Here is a 17,721-nt window from a genome sequence, read left to right as displayed (position 1 = left end):
TTTTTGACACGGCACTTGCTCTGTCGCCAGGCTAAGCTGTGATCTTGGCTCACTGCAACCTCCACCTCCTGGGTTCAAGCAGTTCTGCCTCAGCCTCCTGAGTAACTGGGACTACAGGCGCCTGCCACCACACCCAGGTAATTTTTGTATTTTTAGTACAGACAGGGTTTCACCATGTTGGCCAGGATAGTCTTGATCTTCGACCTTGTGATCTGCCCGCCTTGGCCTCCCAAAGTGCTGTAATTACAGGCGTGAGCCACTGCGCCCAGACTAAGTTTTATATTTTTAGTTGAGACCGGTTTTCACTGTATTGGCCAGTATGGTCTCCATCTCCTGACCTTATGTTTCACTCACCTCAGCCTCCCAAAGTGCTGGGATTACAGATGTGAGCCCCTGCGCCCAGCCAATTTTTTGCATTTTTTTCTGAAGACAAAGTTTTGCCGTGTTGCTGAGGTTGGTCTCAAACTCCTGGCTTCAAGTGATCCTCACTCATCACCCTCCCAAACTGCTGGAACCACAGGTGTGGGCAACCATGCCTGGCCAAGCAGGTCATTTTTATCATTTGATTCTACAGCTGCTACTCATGGTCACACTGTGAGAAGGTGCTGTATAAAGGCCTTATTTGGGCCAGGCATGGTGGCACACGCACGTAATCCCAGCATTCTGGGAGGCCGAGACAGGTGGATTACTTGAAGTCAGGAGTTTGAAACCGCCCTGGGCAACGTTGGTAAAACCCCATCTCCACCAAAAAAATACAAAAATTAGCCCGGCATGGTAGCATGTGCCTGTAGTCCTAGCTACTTGGGAGGCTGAGGAAGGAGAATCACTTGAACCTGGGAGGCAGAGGTTGCAGTGAGCCCAGATTGCATCACTGCCCAGCAGCCTGGGCAACAAAGCGAGACTCCATCTCAAAAAAAAAAAAAATTAAATTAAATTAAACACCTTATTTGGGAAGTTGAGCATCAATCATGGCCCTGCTTCCGCCAGAAGATTTTCTGTTTTTTTAATCTGTAGAACCTCTGAGAAACTGGCATTAACTTCTAGCCAGACTGTGTTTCCGAAACCAGCCACCCTACCATCCCACCATGGGATAGCACAGATCTGACCTCTGACAGTGTCATTTATTTTCTTGCCTAAAAAAACATCAGGGCCAGGTGCAGTGGCACACACTTGTAATCCCAGCACTTTGGGAGCCTGAGACCAGTGGGATCGATTGAGCTTAGGAGGTTGAGGCTGTAGTGAGCTACAGCACTCCAGCTTGGGTGAAGAAGTGAGAACTCATTGCAGAAAAAGAAAGTCAGGGCAGCTTTCAGATTTAGGAATTCTGAAAGATGTGTGACTACCATCTCCCCAGGCCCTAAGCCATATGAATTTGATGGGTTTGTAGCAGACACGAGACAGGAAATTAAGCAGCTTTTCCATGGTGTGCACGTAACTGTCGACCTTTACACGTGGATTTTTAGGCCAGATGCAGTGGTTCAGACTTATAATCCCAGCACTTTGGGAGGCCAGGGCGGGGGGATTGCTTGAGGCCAGGAGTTCACAAGACCAAATTGGGCAACATGGCGAAACCCCATCTCTACTAAAAATACAAAAATTGGCCAGGCATGGTGGTGGGCGCCTGTAGTTCCAGCTACTTGGGAGGCTGAGGCGCAATAATGACTTAAACCCAGGAAGCCAAGGTTGGAGTGAGCTGAGATTGCACCACTGCACTCTAGCCTGGGCAACACGGTGAGACTCTTAAAAAGGATTACACATTTTTCTAAAAAAAGTTTGTTTTTTTTCTTTCTATAAGACAGGGTTTTGCTCTGCCGTCCAGGCTGGAGTGCAGTGGTGCGGCCATAGGTCACTGCAGCCTCACCTTCCTGGGCTCAAACCATCCTCCTGTCTCAGCCTCCTAACTAGCTGGGACTCCAGGTACATGCCACCACCGCTGGATAATTTTTTTTAATTTTTTATATAAACAGTCTTGTGTGTTGTCCAGGCTAGTCTCAAACTCTTGGCTTTGAGTTTGAGAATACACCTCTGAGACTATAGTCTGCTTCTCACTGAGATTTCTAGAGGTATGTTTGAGTTTTCAGAGTAATTTTCCAGGCAACCCTCTTGCCTTGGCCTCCCAAGTGCTTACAAGCTTAAGCCATCATGCCTTGCCTTTTTTTTTTTTTTTTTTTTTTTTGGAGTCAGGGTCTTGCTCTATTGCCCAGGCTGCTGGAGTGCAGTGGCATGATCTCGGCTCACTGCAGCCTCCGCCTTCCGGGCTCAAGCGATCCTCCTACCTCAGCCTCCCAAGTAGCTGGGACTGCATGTATAGGCCACCACACCTAGCTAATTTTTTTTTTTGCATTTTTTTGTAGAGGCAGGATCTGGCTATGTTGCCCAGGCTATAAAAACAATCAAAATCAATTTAATAGGTAAGAGATGGGTCTTTCTAGAGGTTCTGAAACTGGGCGTTTGTGTGACCTTGGAATCTGAGAGCCAGGTAGCCAGTGTCCTCTTCTTCATTTCACAGGAGAGAAAATTGAGACCCTGTGAGACCCTGCTCCTGACTCTTGATGTTCACCCCTAGACCTCTGTGGGCCCCGGTGCTAGCCAGTTTCTCACAGCTGTCATGTCAGCTTAATTTGGTTTGCTCTGTCTGAAGGTTGGGGAAGCGCCTGCAATTTGGGAAGCCGCCATCACACATATCTTCGCCGCCGCTGCCGTCAGCCCAGGGGGTAGTCAAGATGTTGCTTTAGGAAAACCACGGAAGCTGAAGCTCTTGGTGTCGGTGCGGGAGTCGTTACTGTTTGTCGTCTTTTTACACTAGGTTTTTGTTTTGTTGTAAGTTAGAGAAATAAGAACCAGCACTCACCATAGTTGACTTTGCAGCCCAAGCCAATGACAGGCCGTCACCTGTGATCTGGGGTTTGCCCCTGGGAAACGTCTACTCATCCCTGCCTGCCACTGTGTGCACTGCAAAGAGGGATAAACGGGGCTTTCTGGGAAAAGCCCTAAGGTGTCGGTGATGAGGCTACCCTGTTTTTGTTTGTTTTTGTGTTTTGAAATAGAGTCTCGCTCTCTTGCCCCAGCTGGAGTGCAGTGGCGTGATCTCAGTTCACTGCAGCCTCCACTTCCCAGGTTCAAGTGATTCTCCTATCTCAGCCTCCCATGTAGCTGGACTACAGGAGTGTGCCACCACACCCGGCAATTTTTATGTTTTTAGTGAGGAACTGTTTCACCGTGTTGGCCAGGCTGGTCTTGATCTAGTCTCAAGTGAACCTCATGCCTTGGCTTCCCAGAGTGCTGGGATTACAGGTGTGAGCCACCAGGCCTGCCCTCTGATTTGTCTTGACAGGTGTCTTTAATGTCCTGAATCTCCTTAAATGTGGGATGGAGTCCCTCTCAGAGGCTCTTCCCCCTGCCCCCAACCAGCTGGAATTGTCTTCCAGAAAGAAATCTCCCAATGCTTTGTGGCGTACTGAAATCATGTCTGGGAACAGAGAACAGAACTGTCATATGCCTTTTTAAAAACTGGAATAGGCGGGGCATCCTGACTCACGCTTATAATCCTCGCAGTTTGGGAGGCCAAGGCGGGTGGATCACCTGAGGTCAGGAGTTCAAGACCAGCCTGGCCAACATGGTGAAACCCCATCTCTACTAAAAATAGAAAAAATTAGCCGGGTGTGGTGGTGCACACCTGTAATCCCAGCTACTCACGAGGCTGAGGCAGGAGAATTGCTTGTACCTAGAAGGCGGAGGTTGCGATGAGCTGAGATTGCACCACTGCACTCCAGCCTGGGTGAGAGAGCGAGTATCAAAACACACACACTCTCACACACGCACATGCGCACACACACATGCACGCACACTACATCTGAGACTGTAGCCTGCTTCTCATGGAGTTTTCTAGAGGTATGTTTTTGGAGTAATTTATCAGGCCAACCAGGGTCAGTGGAGAATCTGTCCTCTTTTGGCAAACTGCAGTCATTCATTTTCCTGAGTCCCCTGGCGGGGTGGGGGGAATTCTGCCTCAGGACCCTGAGGGGTCTTTGGGGTAGGGTGGCCTTGTTAATGCAGCCACTAAGAATAGGACTTCATTCAAAGCCATAATGAAGTAACCAGAGTGATCTTCAAGTAAGATTACACCATGAGATCATTGTTGGAGGAGGCCTCCTTGTCAAAGACATGAACACAGGATTTCCAACGTGCCACAGCGTGTCTGCTCACCACTGCTTGTTAGGAACTGCTGTCTCACTCTGTGGGTCACAAGTTAAAAGAACACAGTTTCTGTGTGCCTGCAGCTTCATGGCCTTCATTTTGTTACTAAGTTATTTTCTGGAAGAACAGCAAAAATATCTTCAGGTTGAAAATGGAACTTTGCAAGTGCTACTGAAATTCCGCAGAAAATGAAGCTGCAGTGGCGAGTTTCTTACCCTAGAAACATCTTAACCTGTATCCGAAAAGATGTCCTTTTATTTTTTTTAAAAGATCAATAAAATCAAGAGAAGTGAATGTTGAACTGGTTTGGGCTAGTGGTCACATAGAGGGTTTGTATGTTTGTACTTCCATGTTTTCTCACAGGATGGTGAAAAACTTTTTTTTAACGGAGTTATGAAATAAGAAAAAAATCTTTTCCAAAAATTTCTATTCAACTCAGCTTTTTAGAAATATATCTGGGGCCAGGCGCGGTGGCTCATGCCTGTAATCCCAACACTTTGGGAGGCCGAGGCGGGTGGATCACGAGGTCAAGAGATCGAGACCATGCTGGTCAACATGGTGAAACCCCGTCTCTACTAAAAATACAAAAAATCAGCTGGGCATGGTGGCGCATGCCTGTAATCCCAGCTACTCAGGAGGCTGAGGCAGGAGAATTGCCTGAACCCAGGAGGCGGAGGTTGCGGTGAGCCGAGATCGCGCCATTGCACTCCAGCCTGGGCAACAAGAGCGAAACTCCGTCTCAAAAAAAAAAAAAAAAAAAGCCTGAACCCAGGAGGCGGAGGTTGCGGTGAGCCGAGATCGCGCCATTGCACTCCAGCCTGGGCAACAAGAGCGAAACTCCGTCTCAAAAAAAAAAAAAAAAAATATATATATATATATATATGATATACATATATATATATGATATACATATATATATATGATATACATATATATTGATATATATAGATATATATATATTGATATATATAGATATGATATATATATATTGATATATATATAGAGATATGATATATATATATATATATGTGATATGTTTGTGCATCAATCAAGTCATATTAGCATCTGGTCATAGGGTGGAGTCCTTTGTTCCCATATTTCCTGTCTCCCAAATCTGTTTGATCCCACGGACTTGGTGATACATGGCATCGTTTGTGTTGAACAGAGCCTTTGCAAGGCACGTCTGTCTAAAACACAGAAGCTGAAAGAAGGATGGGGCCTACAGCCTATCGTCTCCCCATCTCCACCCCTGCCCCCTATGCCCTGCCCCACCACCAAGACAGACTCTTGCTGTGTCTCCCAGCCTGGAGTGCAATGGCATGATCTTGGCTCACTGCAACCTTTGTCTCCCAGGTTGAAGCAATTCTTCTGTCTCAGCCTCCCAAGTAGCTGGGATTACAGGCACGTGCCACCATGCCTGGCTAATTATTTTTTGTATTTTAGTAGAAACAGCATTTACCATGTTGGCCAGGCTGGTCTCGAACTCCTCACCTCATGGTCCATCTTCCTTGGCCTCTGAAAGTGCTAGGATTACAGGCATGACCCATAGTGCCCAGCCTACAGCCTGTTTTTATGGGCCTTACTCTAAGAATGATTTATTATGTTATGTTTTTAAGAGTTGTTTTAAACATGATGAATATTCGACCATATGTAGCCTATAAAAGCTAAAATACTATCTGGCTGGGTTTTTGTTGTGAAAGAGGGTCTTATTCTATTACCTAGGCTACATAGCTCACTGCAGCCTCGAACTCTTGGGCTCACACGATCCTCCTGCCTCAGCCTTCCAAGTAGTTGGGAGTACAGGTGTGCACTGTCCTGCCTGGCTGACTTACGACTTTTTTTTTTTTTGGTAGAGGGGGGGTCTCTATTGGCCAGGCTGGGTCTCCAACTCCTGGCCTCAAGCGATCTTCCCATCTCAGCCTCCCAAAGTGCAGGGATTACTGGTGTGAGCCACTGTACCCGGCCACTGTCTGACTCTTTAGAGAAGGTGTTTGCTGACTCATTGGGCAAGACCTTGTGTTTTAGCTTAAAAAAATCAAGGAAATCTTGTATTTTTCTTGTGATTCTGGTTTTGATGAGTAAGGATGCTCTTAGTCATGTTGAAGGGCAGGGGGCAGTGGCCCGTAGACCTCACATTACCTTACTCCCCACCCCTCAGCAGCCCAATAACCCTCTTAGTCTCAATTTGCATCTCTGCCTTGCCTTTTGCTGGCTGTGGGATCTTAGGCAATTGATATCACCTCCCTAGGCCTCAGTTTCCCATTGAAATAACCCTGACTTCAGAGAATCTGGGATGATGAAGCAAAACCCAGATGTCTCCAACTTCTTTTGCTCCCTAGAAAACAGCTCAACAGAAAAGCCAGTGACATGCTAGTGATTTATAACCGTTTATTAGTGAAGGTGTTTGTAAGTACAGTCAGGGTGTATAGTAAACCGTGCAGCATTCCTGCTCTCCGCTGTGGGAGCAGCGTCTCCTTTTCAATTCATGTGACTACAGAAGGCACTTGGTCTTGGTGAACTGTGCGTGTCTGAGGTGTGGAAACCAGGATGGGGAAAAGAATTCTCAAACAAGGGCCTGACATGAAAAGTTGGAAAGGTTCACAGGTTAGGGAATGAATGGGGAGGGGGGCGGCACCCATTTTGGTGACTTTTTCCCCGTTTCATGTAAACAAAATTGCCAGTGACTGGTTACCATGGATATGTTTTTCTGAAAACTCAATGTCTGCATAATCCACTGATGGAGCTGGAGGGTGTGTCTGTGTTTCCTGCTGGGTTTTTCTCATCTCGTACATCCAATTTGTACCTTGAATACAGGGTAGTGGGGGCGGCGGCAGTGGTGGTGGTGGTGGAGACAGGGTCTCACTCTGTTGCCCAGGCTGGAGGGCAGTGATGCAATTATAGTTCACTGCAGCCTCGAACTCCCGGGCTCCAGTGATCCTCCTGACTTGGCCTCCTTAGTAGCTGGGACCACAGGTGTGTCACACAATGCCCAGCTTATTTTTAAACTTTTGTGGAGACAAGGTTTCACTATGTTGCTCAGGCTGGAGGGTGGTGGTTTTTATAATCCTTGTGTGAGGAGTGTCTGTGATGTTTGGAATTTGAGGATGGATTTAGACAATGCTAAATACAGTCAGCTGGGTTTTGTTTTGTTTTGGGTGTTTGGTTGTTTTTCTTGCCGTGGTGCAAAACTCTAGAAAGTTGCTTATTCACTGGCCTTGGTTCCATTGAAGTCTGCATCTCGAGTGTCCATTTCCTCCTCAGAACCATCTGCGTTTTCAATGACTCGACGTCCTCCAGACCTTCTAGAAGGAACGAAAGAGGTCTCGTTTCCTCGCCTGTGGGTTGTAAGAAAACACATTTGTTTAGCAAAGAAATCTTCACGATTGGGATAAATTTTTTATGAATTTTTTTTTCTTTTTTTTTTTTTTTTGAAACTGAGTCTCGCTCTGTTGCCCAGGCTGGAGTGCGGTGGCGTGATCCCAGCTCCTGCAACCTCTGCCTCCTGGGTTCAAGTGATTCTTCTGCCTCAGCTTCTTGAGTAGCTGGGACTATAGGTATGCGCCACCACACCCAGATGATTTTTTGTATTTGTAGTAGAGATGGGGTTTCACCATGTTGGCCAGGTTGGTCTTGATCTCCTGACCTTGTGATCTGCCGGTCTCAGCCTCCCAAAGTGCTGAGATTACAGGCATGAGCCACTGCGCCTGGCAGGTCTTGCTATTATTGCCCAGGCTGGTTGTGAACACCTGAACTTAACACAGTGCTCCTACCTTGGCCTCCCAAAGTGCTGGCATTACAGGTGCCGGCCACCACACCTGGCTTCCAAGGTAGATTTTATTTATTTTTTTTTAAGACAAGAGTCTCCCTCTGTCACCCAGGCTGGAGTCCAGTGACATGATCTTGACTCACTGCAACCTCTGCCTCCTGGGTTCTAGCAATCCTTGTGCCTCAGCATCCTGAGTAGCTGACTACAAGCATATCATCATGCCTGGCTAATTTTTGTATTTTTAATAGAGATGGGATTTTGCCATGTGACCCGCACTGGTTTCAAACTGCTGGTCCCAAATGATCAACCCGCCTCAGCCTCTGGAAGTGTTGGGATTACAGCTGTGTGCCAGTGCGCCTGGCCTGCAAGGTGGATTTTAGCTCCAGCCAGTAACCCCCTCTCTCTGTCCCTACTCCTCGCATCTCCTTTCTGCCCTGGTTCTCCTGAGTGCAGCACCTCGACTTCACGGGAAGGGCTGGTCACGTGAGGGCGACTTTGGGTAGGAGGGAGGAAAGGGGCAGAAGGAGAAATCAGATCTGCCTGCTGCTGACCTTCACCGTTTGGAAGAAACGCTTACGTCTCTTCAGCCACCGCAACAGATAATCATGTTGAGCTCTTGCCGTCTGGCCCTGTTTGACCTGAATTGGAAGACAGGTCTTAATTTATTTTAGGACCTCAACGAAGAAAGCAGACTTTCGCTCCCCATACAAAGGCTGGACTAGAAACCACAAGGATGAAGACAACCCAGTGACCAATTCTTGAGTCAAAAGGAACAACTCAGGTAAGACTAGAGGTGTAAGGAAGGCCCAGTGATTCATGATTGCTGAGAAAAGGAACCCCCTGACGTGAGCCTTCTGTTGACAGAGGATGGGAGAGACCCCGGCTGGGAAAACCCACCTGGCTGTAAAGGATGGGGCTTCCCACAGGGCAGTGATCAGAAATACTTAAAATTTGCAGCCACTCCAAACTAAACTCTCCTAGGCCAGCTTCAGAGAGAAGCTTCTAGACTTGCAGCCCTACTAGAGAACTCTCGGTCCTTCTCTCTCTAGATGTGACCCTTAAGTCCTTTTCTTTTTTAGCACTGTCTCCCAAGGACTTGACTCAGAAGGATCCCCAAATTGAAGCAGACAGAGGAGCTGCAGCAGTTTGACTGTTGCCTGTGTGTTCCCCACACAGCTCTCTTCCTTGCCATTTTAACTCCAGGTTCAAAAGCTGATGGAATGGCTGGGTGCAGTGGCTTATGCCTACTATCCCAGCATTTTGAGAGGCTGAGGTGGTCAGATCACTTCAGATCAGTTGTTCAAGACCATCCTGGCCAACATGGTGAAACTCTGTCTCTATTAAAAATACAAAATTAGCCAGGCGTGGTAATCCCACCTACTTGGGAGGCGGAGGCAGGAGAATCGCTTGAACCTGGGAGGCAGAGGCTGCAGCGAGCGAAGATTGCACCACTGCACTCTGGCCTGGGTGACAGAGCCAGACTATCTCCAAAAACAAAAAACAAAAAAAACCCACCACCTGATGAGCTAACCTGGAGCTGGAATTAGTCCCTAACCTACACATTGGTGCTCCTAGCACTTTGTTTTTGGCTCTTAGAAGAGTCTGTTTGGTAACTGGAAAGCTTAATGGACAAATTTGCTCCCTAGACCTAAGAAATACATTGCGCTCTGGGTCGTTGCAATCTCCGTGCTCGGCTGTCAGCCTGCAAGACGCTCCTTTCTGGGTCCAGTGCTTTTCTTAGAACTGGTTTCAATTCCTAGACCAAGGTTGACACCAACTATACCTGTTACAGGAAGTAAGGGACCCCTCTAAAGATTTTCTTAAATGGTCTGATCTTGGAGAATCTGGATTTTTTTTTTTTTTTTTTTGAGACAGTCTTGCCTGTTGCTCAGGGTGGAGTGCAGTGGCACGATCTTGGCCCACTGCAGCCTCTGCCTGCCAGCTTCAAGTGATTCTCTGCCTCCTCCTGAGTAACTGGGACTACAGACATGTGCCACCACACCTGGCTAATTTTTGTATTTTTAGGAGAGATGGGGTTTCACCATGTTGTCCAGGCTAGTCTTGAACTCCTGACCTCAAGTAATCTGCCTGCCTTGGCCTCCCAAAGTGCTGGGATTATACAGTTGAGCCACCGCGCCTGGCCAAGCATTTGGATTCTATTCCCGGACTCAACTTACACAAGGCACCAGGAATGATGTCAGGAATCAGCATGAGTGTAGGCACCTGCTACTTTGAAAGGACTCAGTTTCCCACTGACTGGTGGGTGCTGTACTTCAGCCAAGCCTGGAATTCGGCTTAGCCTGTGATCCCAGTGAGCTGGCAGGAAAACTGCTCCAAGTGTCCCGGAGACTCATCTCCCGCACAAAACTGACGCAGAAGCTCTTACCAAGACCTCACCCCTCTGCTTTAAGTATTTTGGTAGTGACAGCAAAGCTGAGATTCTCCAAAAATAAAGATGGACACAAATGTGGCCTCTCCATGGGGTGAAAGAAGTCAGAGATCCACATTGCCTAACTTCACCTATGAAAAGTAGTTAATCACACCTGTAATCCTAGCAGTTTGGGGGCCAAGGATCACCTGAGATCAGGAGTTTGAGACCAGCCTAGCCAACATGGTGAAATGCCTTCTCTACTAAAAAAACAAAAATTAGTGGTGGCAGGCACCTGTAATCCCAGCTACTCAGAAAGCTGAGGTGGGAGAACCCATGAGGCAGAGGTTGCAGTGAGCCGAGATCACATCACTGCACTCGAGCCTGGGTGGCAAAGCAAGACAACATCTCAAAAAAAAAATGTTATTCAAATCCCACAGAAGCAGAGGCCTCTCTGTGCTCTCTTGGGAAGGGCCCTATGTGCATCCGCGAGTCTTGGGTGTCCATTCCCCAGTCCTTAAACATGTACGTGCCAGTGAAGCCTCCAGGAAAGGCTCTGCCAGGACTGTGCTTGGCTTTGTGGTGGTCAGCTTCCACCCCAGGTGCTGAAAATGCAGTTTGTAGCTAGACATCACTCAAGCCATGTGCAGCCCCCGGCATTTGTCAGACATCGCAGTGAGCTCATTTTCTTCGTGGACAAGCCTGTGAAAGCCGAATCATGGGAGGACCAGTTGCTGTGCCACAGTTACGGTGAACCTGGGCTTTCTGGTTTCTGACTTGCTATCTGGACCAGCTAACTGGAAGCCAAGTACATTCTCCAGGAATGTGCCCAGATAGTGGAACCATCATATTCACTCAGTGGAGTGTCTTCACTGGACAAGGGAGGACAGCACTGCTGAGTGCCCTAACAGTGTAAGAGTGGCTTTTGGCATGAAAGGAAGAAAAATTCAAGCCACACACACAGCCTCTGACATCTGGTCAAGATGCAGTGATAAGGATGCACTGTTGGGTGTCACATCACATGCACTGCCCAGAGGCAGGAAGGACAGTGGGTCAAGAGATGAGGTCTATTTGTCATCCTGATCTTGGTTTCAATGACAGACAGCTTTGCACTAAGATATCCAAGCCTTCAGATTTTGCAGGAATCTCATGAAAATGTGCAAGGGTTAAAAAACCAGGGTGGGCAGACGGGCACAATGGCAGCAAGGAAATGAATACTGAGACAACACACAGCTGCGAAGCTGAAGGCATGATACCTGGTGCATCACTGCGAAGCTTCCTGTTGGGGAGGCCCTCTGAAACAAAGAGAGAGAATCCCTGGAGGTTACCATCAGCAAACGGGAAGGAGCCCAGTGAGGTATGTTCTTAATTGTTAAAAACATTTCCTTTGGTTTGATAATTAAAGGCACACTTTTATTTTTAGACGGAGTCTCACTCTGTCACCCAGGCTGGAGTGCAATGGTGCGATCTAGGCTCACTGCAACCTCTACATCCTGGATTCCAGCGATCCTCTTGCCTCAGCCTCCCAAGTAGCTGGGATTACAGGCAGGTACCACCACACTCGGCTAATTTTTGTATTTTTAGTAGAGACAGGGCTGTACTATGTTGGCTAGGCTGGTCTCGAACGCCTGACGTCAAGTGATTCTCTTGCCTTGGCTTCCCAAAGTGCTGGGATTTGGGATTAGAGGCATGAACCACTGTCCCAGCCTTAAAGACACTCCTAAGTCAACCTTGCAGTGAATCATCTGACATCAAGAGCCTTTGGTGAGGCTGGCACATGAAAGGACAAGCAGTTTTGATGCAGAGTCTCACTCTGTCACCCAGGATGGGGTGCAGTGGCGTGACCTGTCTCTGCTCGCTGCAGCCTCCATCTCCAGGGTTCAAGCAATTCTCCTGCCTCAGCCTCCCAAGTAGCTGGGATTACAGGCATGCGCCACCATGCCTGGCTAATTTTTTTTACTTTTAGTAGAGACGGGGTTTCACCATGTCGGCCAGGTTGGTCTCAGACTCCTGACCTCAGGTGATCTGCCTGCCTCGGCCTCCCAAAGTGCTGGGATTGCAGGCATGAGCCACCATGCCCGGCCCAGTTGTTTAAATGAAAAGGAAAACGTCTCTCCTTAGAGCTACTTCTAAGAACCGCTTATAAATCCCATCATTGCATACCTGTTGAGGGAAGTAAAAGCATATGAGCAAACTAGTTTGAAAAGTCAATGTTGGAACAGAAGCCAAGAAGTTCTGGGCAAGGAACCTATAGCCGCAGCTCCCTTGATTATGATTAGTGCTCTTCATTAGCTCTGGGGCCTCTAGCGAGAAGGTGGAGGTGGAGGTGGAGGCCTTGTGCTGCTCTTGCTGGAGGTGACTGGCAGTGTAGCCGATGGCAGGTAAGTGGGTCTGACTTCAGAGAGGGCTTGTGTTGATATTTGTCTGGCTGATAGAACTCTGTGAAACTTGCACTGCAATTCCTTCTTGGCTGAGGAGCCAGGCAGGCTTACTAACCTCCCTCAATGCTCTAGTGCCTGATTTTATGTTTTTTTTGTGCACCTAGAAGACTCAAGACGGGATAGGCTTTTCACCTGCATTATGTGTGTGTTTGTGTCAGAACTGGCAAAAATGGTCTTCTTGTTCCACCCTGGACTTGCCTGCCCAAGAAGGGTCAAGTGTGTGGGGCAGAATGCAGAGGGGATATCCATTGTGTGCCAGAAGAGTCACTGAGCCTGAGAGGGAGAGCAGAGGCAGCAATAGGGTAGAGAGTCGGAGTGGCTGTTTCCCCATCACTCAGCCCAGCCACTCAGGAAGGGCAGGGGGACCAGTTAACAGCAGAGCACATCCTAGGTCTAAGGGTTTTTTTTGGTGACACAGTGTTGTTTTGTCATCCAGGCTGGAGTGCAGTGGAATGATCTCGGCTCACTGCAGCCTCTAACTTCTGGGTTCCATTGAGTCTCCTACCTCAGCCTCCAGAGTAGCTGGGATTACAGGCATGGTCACCACGCCCAGGTAATTTTTGTATTTTTAGTAGAGGTGGGGTTTCACCATGTTGGCCAGGCTAGTCTCGAACCCCTGACCTCAGGTAATCCACCCACCTCGGCCTCCCAAAGTGTTGGGATTATAGGCGTGAGCCACCATGGCCAGCCCCAAGGAGTTTTGACTGTGAGAACAGCTCTCGTCTGCTGACCCTCAACCCCAGGAGATGCTTCCAGGCTCCTGCATGCTTTGAGAGCCGAGGCCTGGTTTCACTTCTGTCTATAGGGACCAACAAGCCTTCACCTTGCAGTGAGTGGGGCTGTTCCCTGAAGCCTCAGTGCCCTGCTCCAGCCGCGTTCTTCCCCTTTTCCAAGGAGTTTGGCATTTTCCCTTGTCTCAAGCAGTGGTCCCTGAAGCCTAGAGGTTATTTCAGAAGGCTTCCAGGCATGCCACCAGCTAACTGAACTGCATCATGCGAAGTCATACTCCTTTCCAACCCTTTTTAAACAGGTCTCATTACTGTGTCAGAGAGAGTCTATTTGGTGCTAATGGCTGTTGTCACCCCCCACCCCCCAATTTTTTTCTTGAGATGAAGTCTCATTTTTGTCACCCAGGCTGGACTGCAGTGGCATGATCTCGGCCCAGTGCAGCCTCTGCCTCCCGGGTTCAAGTGGTTCTCCTGCCTCAGCCTCCCAAGTAGCTAGGATTACAGGTGTATGCTACCATGCCCGGCTAATTTTTGCACTTTTAGTAGAGATGGGGTTTTATCATATTGGTCTGGCTGGTTTTGAACTCTGACCTTAAGCAATCCACCTGCCTCGACCTCCCAAAGTACTGAGATTACAGGCATGAGCCACTGCTCCCGGTTGTTATGTCCTTTTTAATGGAGAAGTAGCCTTCAGGTCTTGGTGAATCAGTTTGTGGCTACACCAGCTAGGTATTTAACTTGACGCTGTTTTATTTTCATCTTATTTCACTGTGACTGGTTGATAAAGGTGATGCGGGTTAAAAAATGTAGGAGCCATGTTTTATTTGCAATTATAGCCATGTATGATTAAAACAATTCAAAAGATCTAGTTAGTGGTATTAAAGGTGGTGAGAGGCTTAGTACGTGCTTATGGTGGTATGAAAATGTAGCTGGGGAAATACCTAGGACTCAAGGGATGAAGCTTTACTCTATGCCTTGTGCTGTCCTAGACATCGCAGGTTTTTTGTTTGTTTTTATTGAGACTGAGTCTTCCTCTATCACCCAGGCTGGAGTACAGTGGCGTGATCTTGGCTCACTGCAACCTCCACCACCTGGGTTCAAGTGATTCACCTGCCTCAGCCTCCTGAGTAGCTAGGATTATAGGCACGTGCCACCATGCTTGGCGAATTTTTGTATTTTTAGTGGAGACATGGTTTCACCATATTGGCCAGGCTGGTCTTGAACTCCTGGCCTCAGGTGATCTGCCCTTTTTGGCCTCCCAGAGTGCTGGGATTACAGGCGTGGAGCCACCATGCCCAGCCTGGGCAGGATTCTTTAGGGAAAGTTGACCAGATTCTTCCACAGATGGGACATGGGGTATCAAGGAGACCAATGTCAAGAAGAACTAGGTGGTTTGTGATCTGAATTGTTGGCGGCTTCATCATTTTAGCTGCTCAGCTGGAGAGGGTTGTGAGAGGAGCTGGTTTGGGGGTGAAGATTTTTGCTCCGTCACAGTATGTTTGGTGTGAGCTGCCTATGAGACATCCACGTGGGAACATGAGGCAGGTCTGCTGTCCTAAAAAGAATCTAGGGCTTGTCAGATATGAACTGAGAAGGTATAGATGGAATTCTAAAATGCCAAGACTAGTTGTGACCTCTCACCTAGAAGGGGAGAGAAAGATGAAAAGAGAACTAAGGCTGGGCATGGTGGCTCACACTTGTAATCCCAGGACTTTGTAATCCCAGACCTCAGATCACCTGAGGTCAGGAGTTCAAGACCAGCTAGCTAACATAGCAAAACCCTGTCTCTGCTAAAAATACAGAAATTAGCGGAAAATGGCTTGAACCCTGGAGGTAGAGGATGCAGTGAGCCGAGATTGTGTGCCACTGTACACCAGCCTGGGCAACAGAGCAAGACTCTGTGTCCAAAAAAAAAAAAAAAAAAAAAAAAAGGGAACTAAGATGCTACTCTGGGGCGGCCCAGTGGCAAGCAGGTTTTGAGGGATCAGCGGAGGCGATGAAGAGGGGCAAGCAGGTGAGGATGGGAAACCCAGGGAAGCAAGTGTGTCAGGCCAGAGGCATGATGGGCTATGTCACATGCTGCTGCCCCATCAGGACGTCTGGCCATTGATGTCACCCATGGGAGGCTTCTGGGAGAGTGATGGGTGGGGGTGACAAGAACCAGCAACTCTAAACATACAGGTTTGTTTTTGAGACAGTCTCTTACTCTGTCACCCAGACTGCAGTACAGTGGCTCACTGTAATCTCTGCCTCCCAGGTTCAAGCGACTCTTGTGCGTCAGCCTCCCAAGTAGCTGGGATTTCAGGTGGGCGCCACCGCACCTGGCTCAGTTTTGTAGTTTTTGGTAGAGGTGGGGTTTTGGCACTTACATACAGTTTTTAGTTAGGGTAGCAGGGTAGATGTGAGGCTAAGAGATTATTCCATTTGCTGATGGAGCAAATGAGAGGGGAAACCTTGCAAAGAAGGAATGATTTTTGGAGCCATGTGCTTGAGTGAAATAGAGGGTCGGGTCCAACAGAGGCATGAGCCTTCGTTGGTGCCAGAGGGTTTAGCAAAGAAATGGAAGAAAGAAGTGTGCAGAGGCGCAGGGAGATGAGGCAGGGGGAGCTTGTGCACGTTTCATGATCATTTCTGCTTTTAAGTTAAGTAGGAAGTAAGGTCCCCGGCTGAGAGTGAGGACGGGGAGGAACGATAATAAGTTCAAAGAAAAAGTGAAAAATCAGCAGAGAGTGAGATGAGGGAGGGGTGTGGGAGGAGGCAGGCAGCCCCCGAGCAAGGCCTGCTCTGTAGGAAAAAGTGGAGAGTAGGTTTCTTTTTTAATTTTTTTGAGACAGGGTCTCACTCTGTCATCCAGGCTAAGTGCAGTGGCTAGATCATGGCTCACCATAGCCTTGAGCTCTGGGGCTCCACTGATCCTCCCACCTCAGCCTCCTGAATAGCTGGGATTTTAGGTGTGTGCTACCCCACCTGGCTAGTTTCTTTCCTTTTTTTTCTTGGAGAGTTGTGGTCTTGCCCTGTTGGCCAGGCTGATCTTGATCTCCTGAGCTCAAGCAATCCACCTGCATTGGCCTCCCAAAGTGCTGGGATTACAGATGTGAGCCCTGTGCCTGGCCAAGAGTTGAGTTTCATTTGGGTTGTGCTTTTACCAAGTATGAACGCAGCAGAGCAAGACGGGGAAGCGGATGTTGAAGATGTGTGATGGGTGTGACTATAGACGGCTGGCTTGGAGCTGGGTCAGAGGCTGGCAGGGGCTGGGAGAGGACGATGGCATTGTGAAGGAGCCGTTGGGGACAGAGTCCAAGAAAGGTGGCTCCAGGCAGACAGTGAGATGCCTGATGGTCAAATTGTGTGGGTGCCTAGAGGTACTGGTTGTGCCTGTGGGAGCAGCGGGATAACCCAGAAGGTCAAGGAACCGAGACGCTGTGTCGGCCCCCGGATGTTGAAATCATGGAGAACTGTGAGGAGTAGCGTGGGCGAGAGACAGGAAGCCTGGAGCTAAAACTTCCAAGGAGCCAGCTGGGATGGATGGATGGGGTGGTAGGAGCAGTGGGGACACCCCAAGGTACTAGGAACATGGGAGAGGAAACAGCCCCACCCCAGTGACCGCAGGAATTCTCGGCAAGGAGGCAGTTGTACCCCCCAATCTCTAAAGGACTTCTGGCAACATCTCGAGACATTTTTGGTTGTGGGGGTGGGGTGCTACTGCATCTGGTGGGTAGAGGCCAGGAGTGTCGGCACTTGCTACTTTCTAAGGACTCACTTTCCCACTGACTGGGAACATGCAGTGCACAGCACAGCACCCACACCCGACAGGGAAGCAGCCCAGATGGCAGCAGCGCTGAGGGGAGAAACAGGGAGCAGAGAAGCTCAGGAAGGGTCAAGTGGCAGGGGCGGTGTTGCAGCGTCAATGGATGCCGTGAGGAAGAGGCTGTAGGAGACGGAGGATAGCGTGTCTTCCTCCTCCCCACCCTGAGGACGGGGTGGGAGATGTCAATTGTTAAAGAAACTAGAAGGTGAGCTCTGTTACCAGACCTGGCCCACTCTAGGGTTAGTGATTAAGGAGGAGCAGGAAGAAACCACAGAAGGGAGTGGTGGTGGTGGGCACGGGGGCATCCTCAGTGATTCACTGACTCACAGTGGGCAGTGCAGGCCGATGGCAGCCTGATCGCCCAGTGCGTCTCTCTGGCCTGAGAGATGGGGTCCTCCAGGCCCACGGGCTCC

At 48.8% G+C, this 17,721-nt stretch overlaps 2 protein-coding genes across 7 annotated transcripts in view; one reads left to right on the top strand and one right to left on the bottom strand.

The window, feature by feature from the left end:
• Positions 1 to 3,060, top strand: part of NDE1 (nudE neurodevelopment protein 1) — a 60,335-nt gene extending 57,275 nt beyond the window's left edge. For 2 of the 3 annotated variants that reach the window (XM_017533196.2, XM_017533203.2), the window contains one exon: positions 2,642 to 3,058. In XM_017533196.2, coding sequence (XP_017388685.1) covers positions 2,642 to 2,735 — 94 coding nt within the window. In that variant the 3' untranslated portion in view covers positions 2,736 to 3,058. Of the gene's footprint in view, positions 1 to 2,509 lie in introns of all 3 variants that reach the window. The other variant, XM_017533210.2, reaches the window with a different exon arrangement.
• Positions 3,061 to 6,571: 3,511 nt separating this feature from the next.
• MYH11 (myosin heavy chain 11) overlaps positions 6,572 to 17,721 on the bottom strand; it is a 156,350-nt gene continuing 145,200 nt past the window's right edge. For 2 of the 4 annotated variants that reach the window (XM_017533185.2, XM_017533189.2), the window contains 2 exons: positions 11,588 to 11,626; positions 7,361 to 7,532 (listed from right to left, as the gene is read on the bottom strand). In XM_017533185.2, the coding sequence (XP_017388674.1) occupies positions 11,596 to 11,626 (31 nt within the window). In that variant the 3' untranslated portion in view covers positions 7,361 to 7,532; positions 11,588 to 11,595. Of the gene's footprint in view, positions 7,533 to 11,587; positions 11,627 to 17,721 lie in introns of all 4 variants that reach the window. The other 2 variants (XM_017533167.2, XM_017533177.2) reach the window with 1 other exon arrangement.

Source organism: Cebus imitator, unplaced genomic scaffold, assembly GCF_001604975.1.
Source record: "Cebus imitator isolate Cc_AM_T3 unplaced genomic scaffold, Cebus_imitator-1.0 Scaffold4, whole genome shotgun sequence".
In the NCBI taxonomy this organism is placed as follows: domain Eukaryota; kingdom Metazoa; phylum Chordata; class Mammalia; order Primates; family Cebidae; genus Cebus; species Cebus imitator.
The sequence above is the reverse complement of the archived record's forward strand: the minus strand, read 5'-3'. Positions and strand labels throughout refer to the sequence as shown.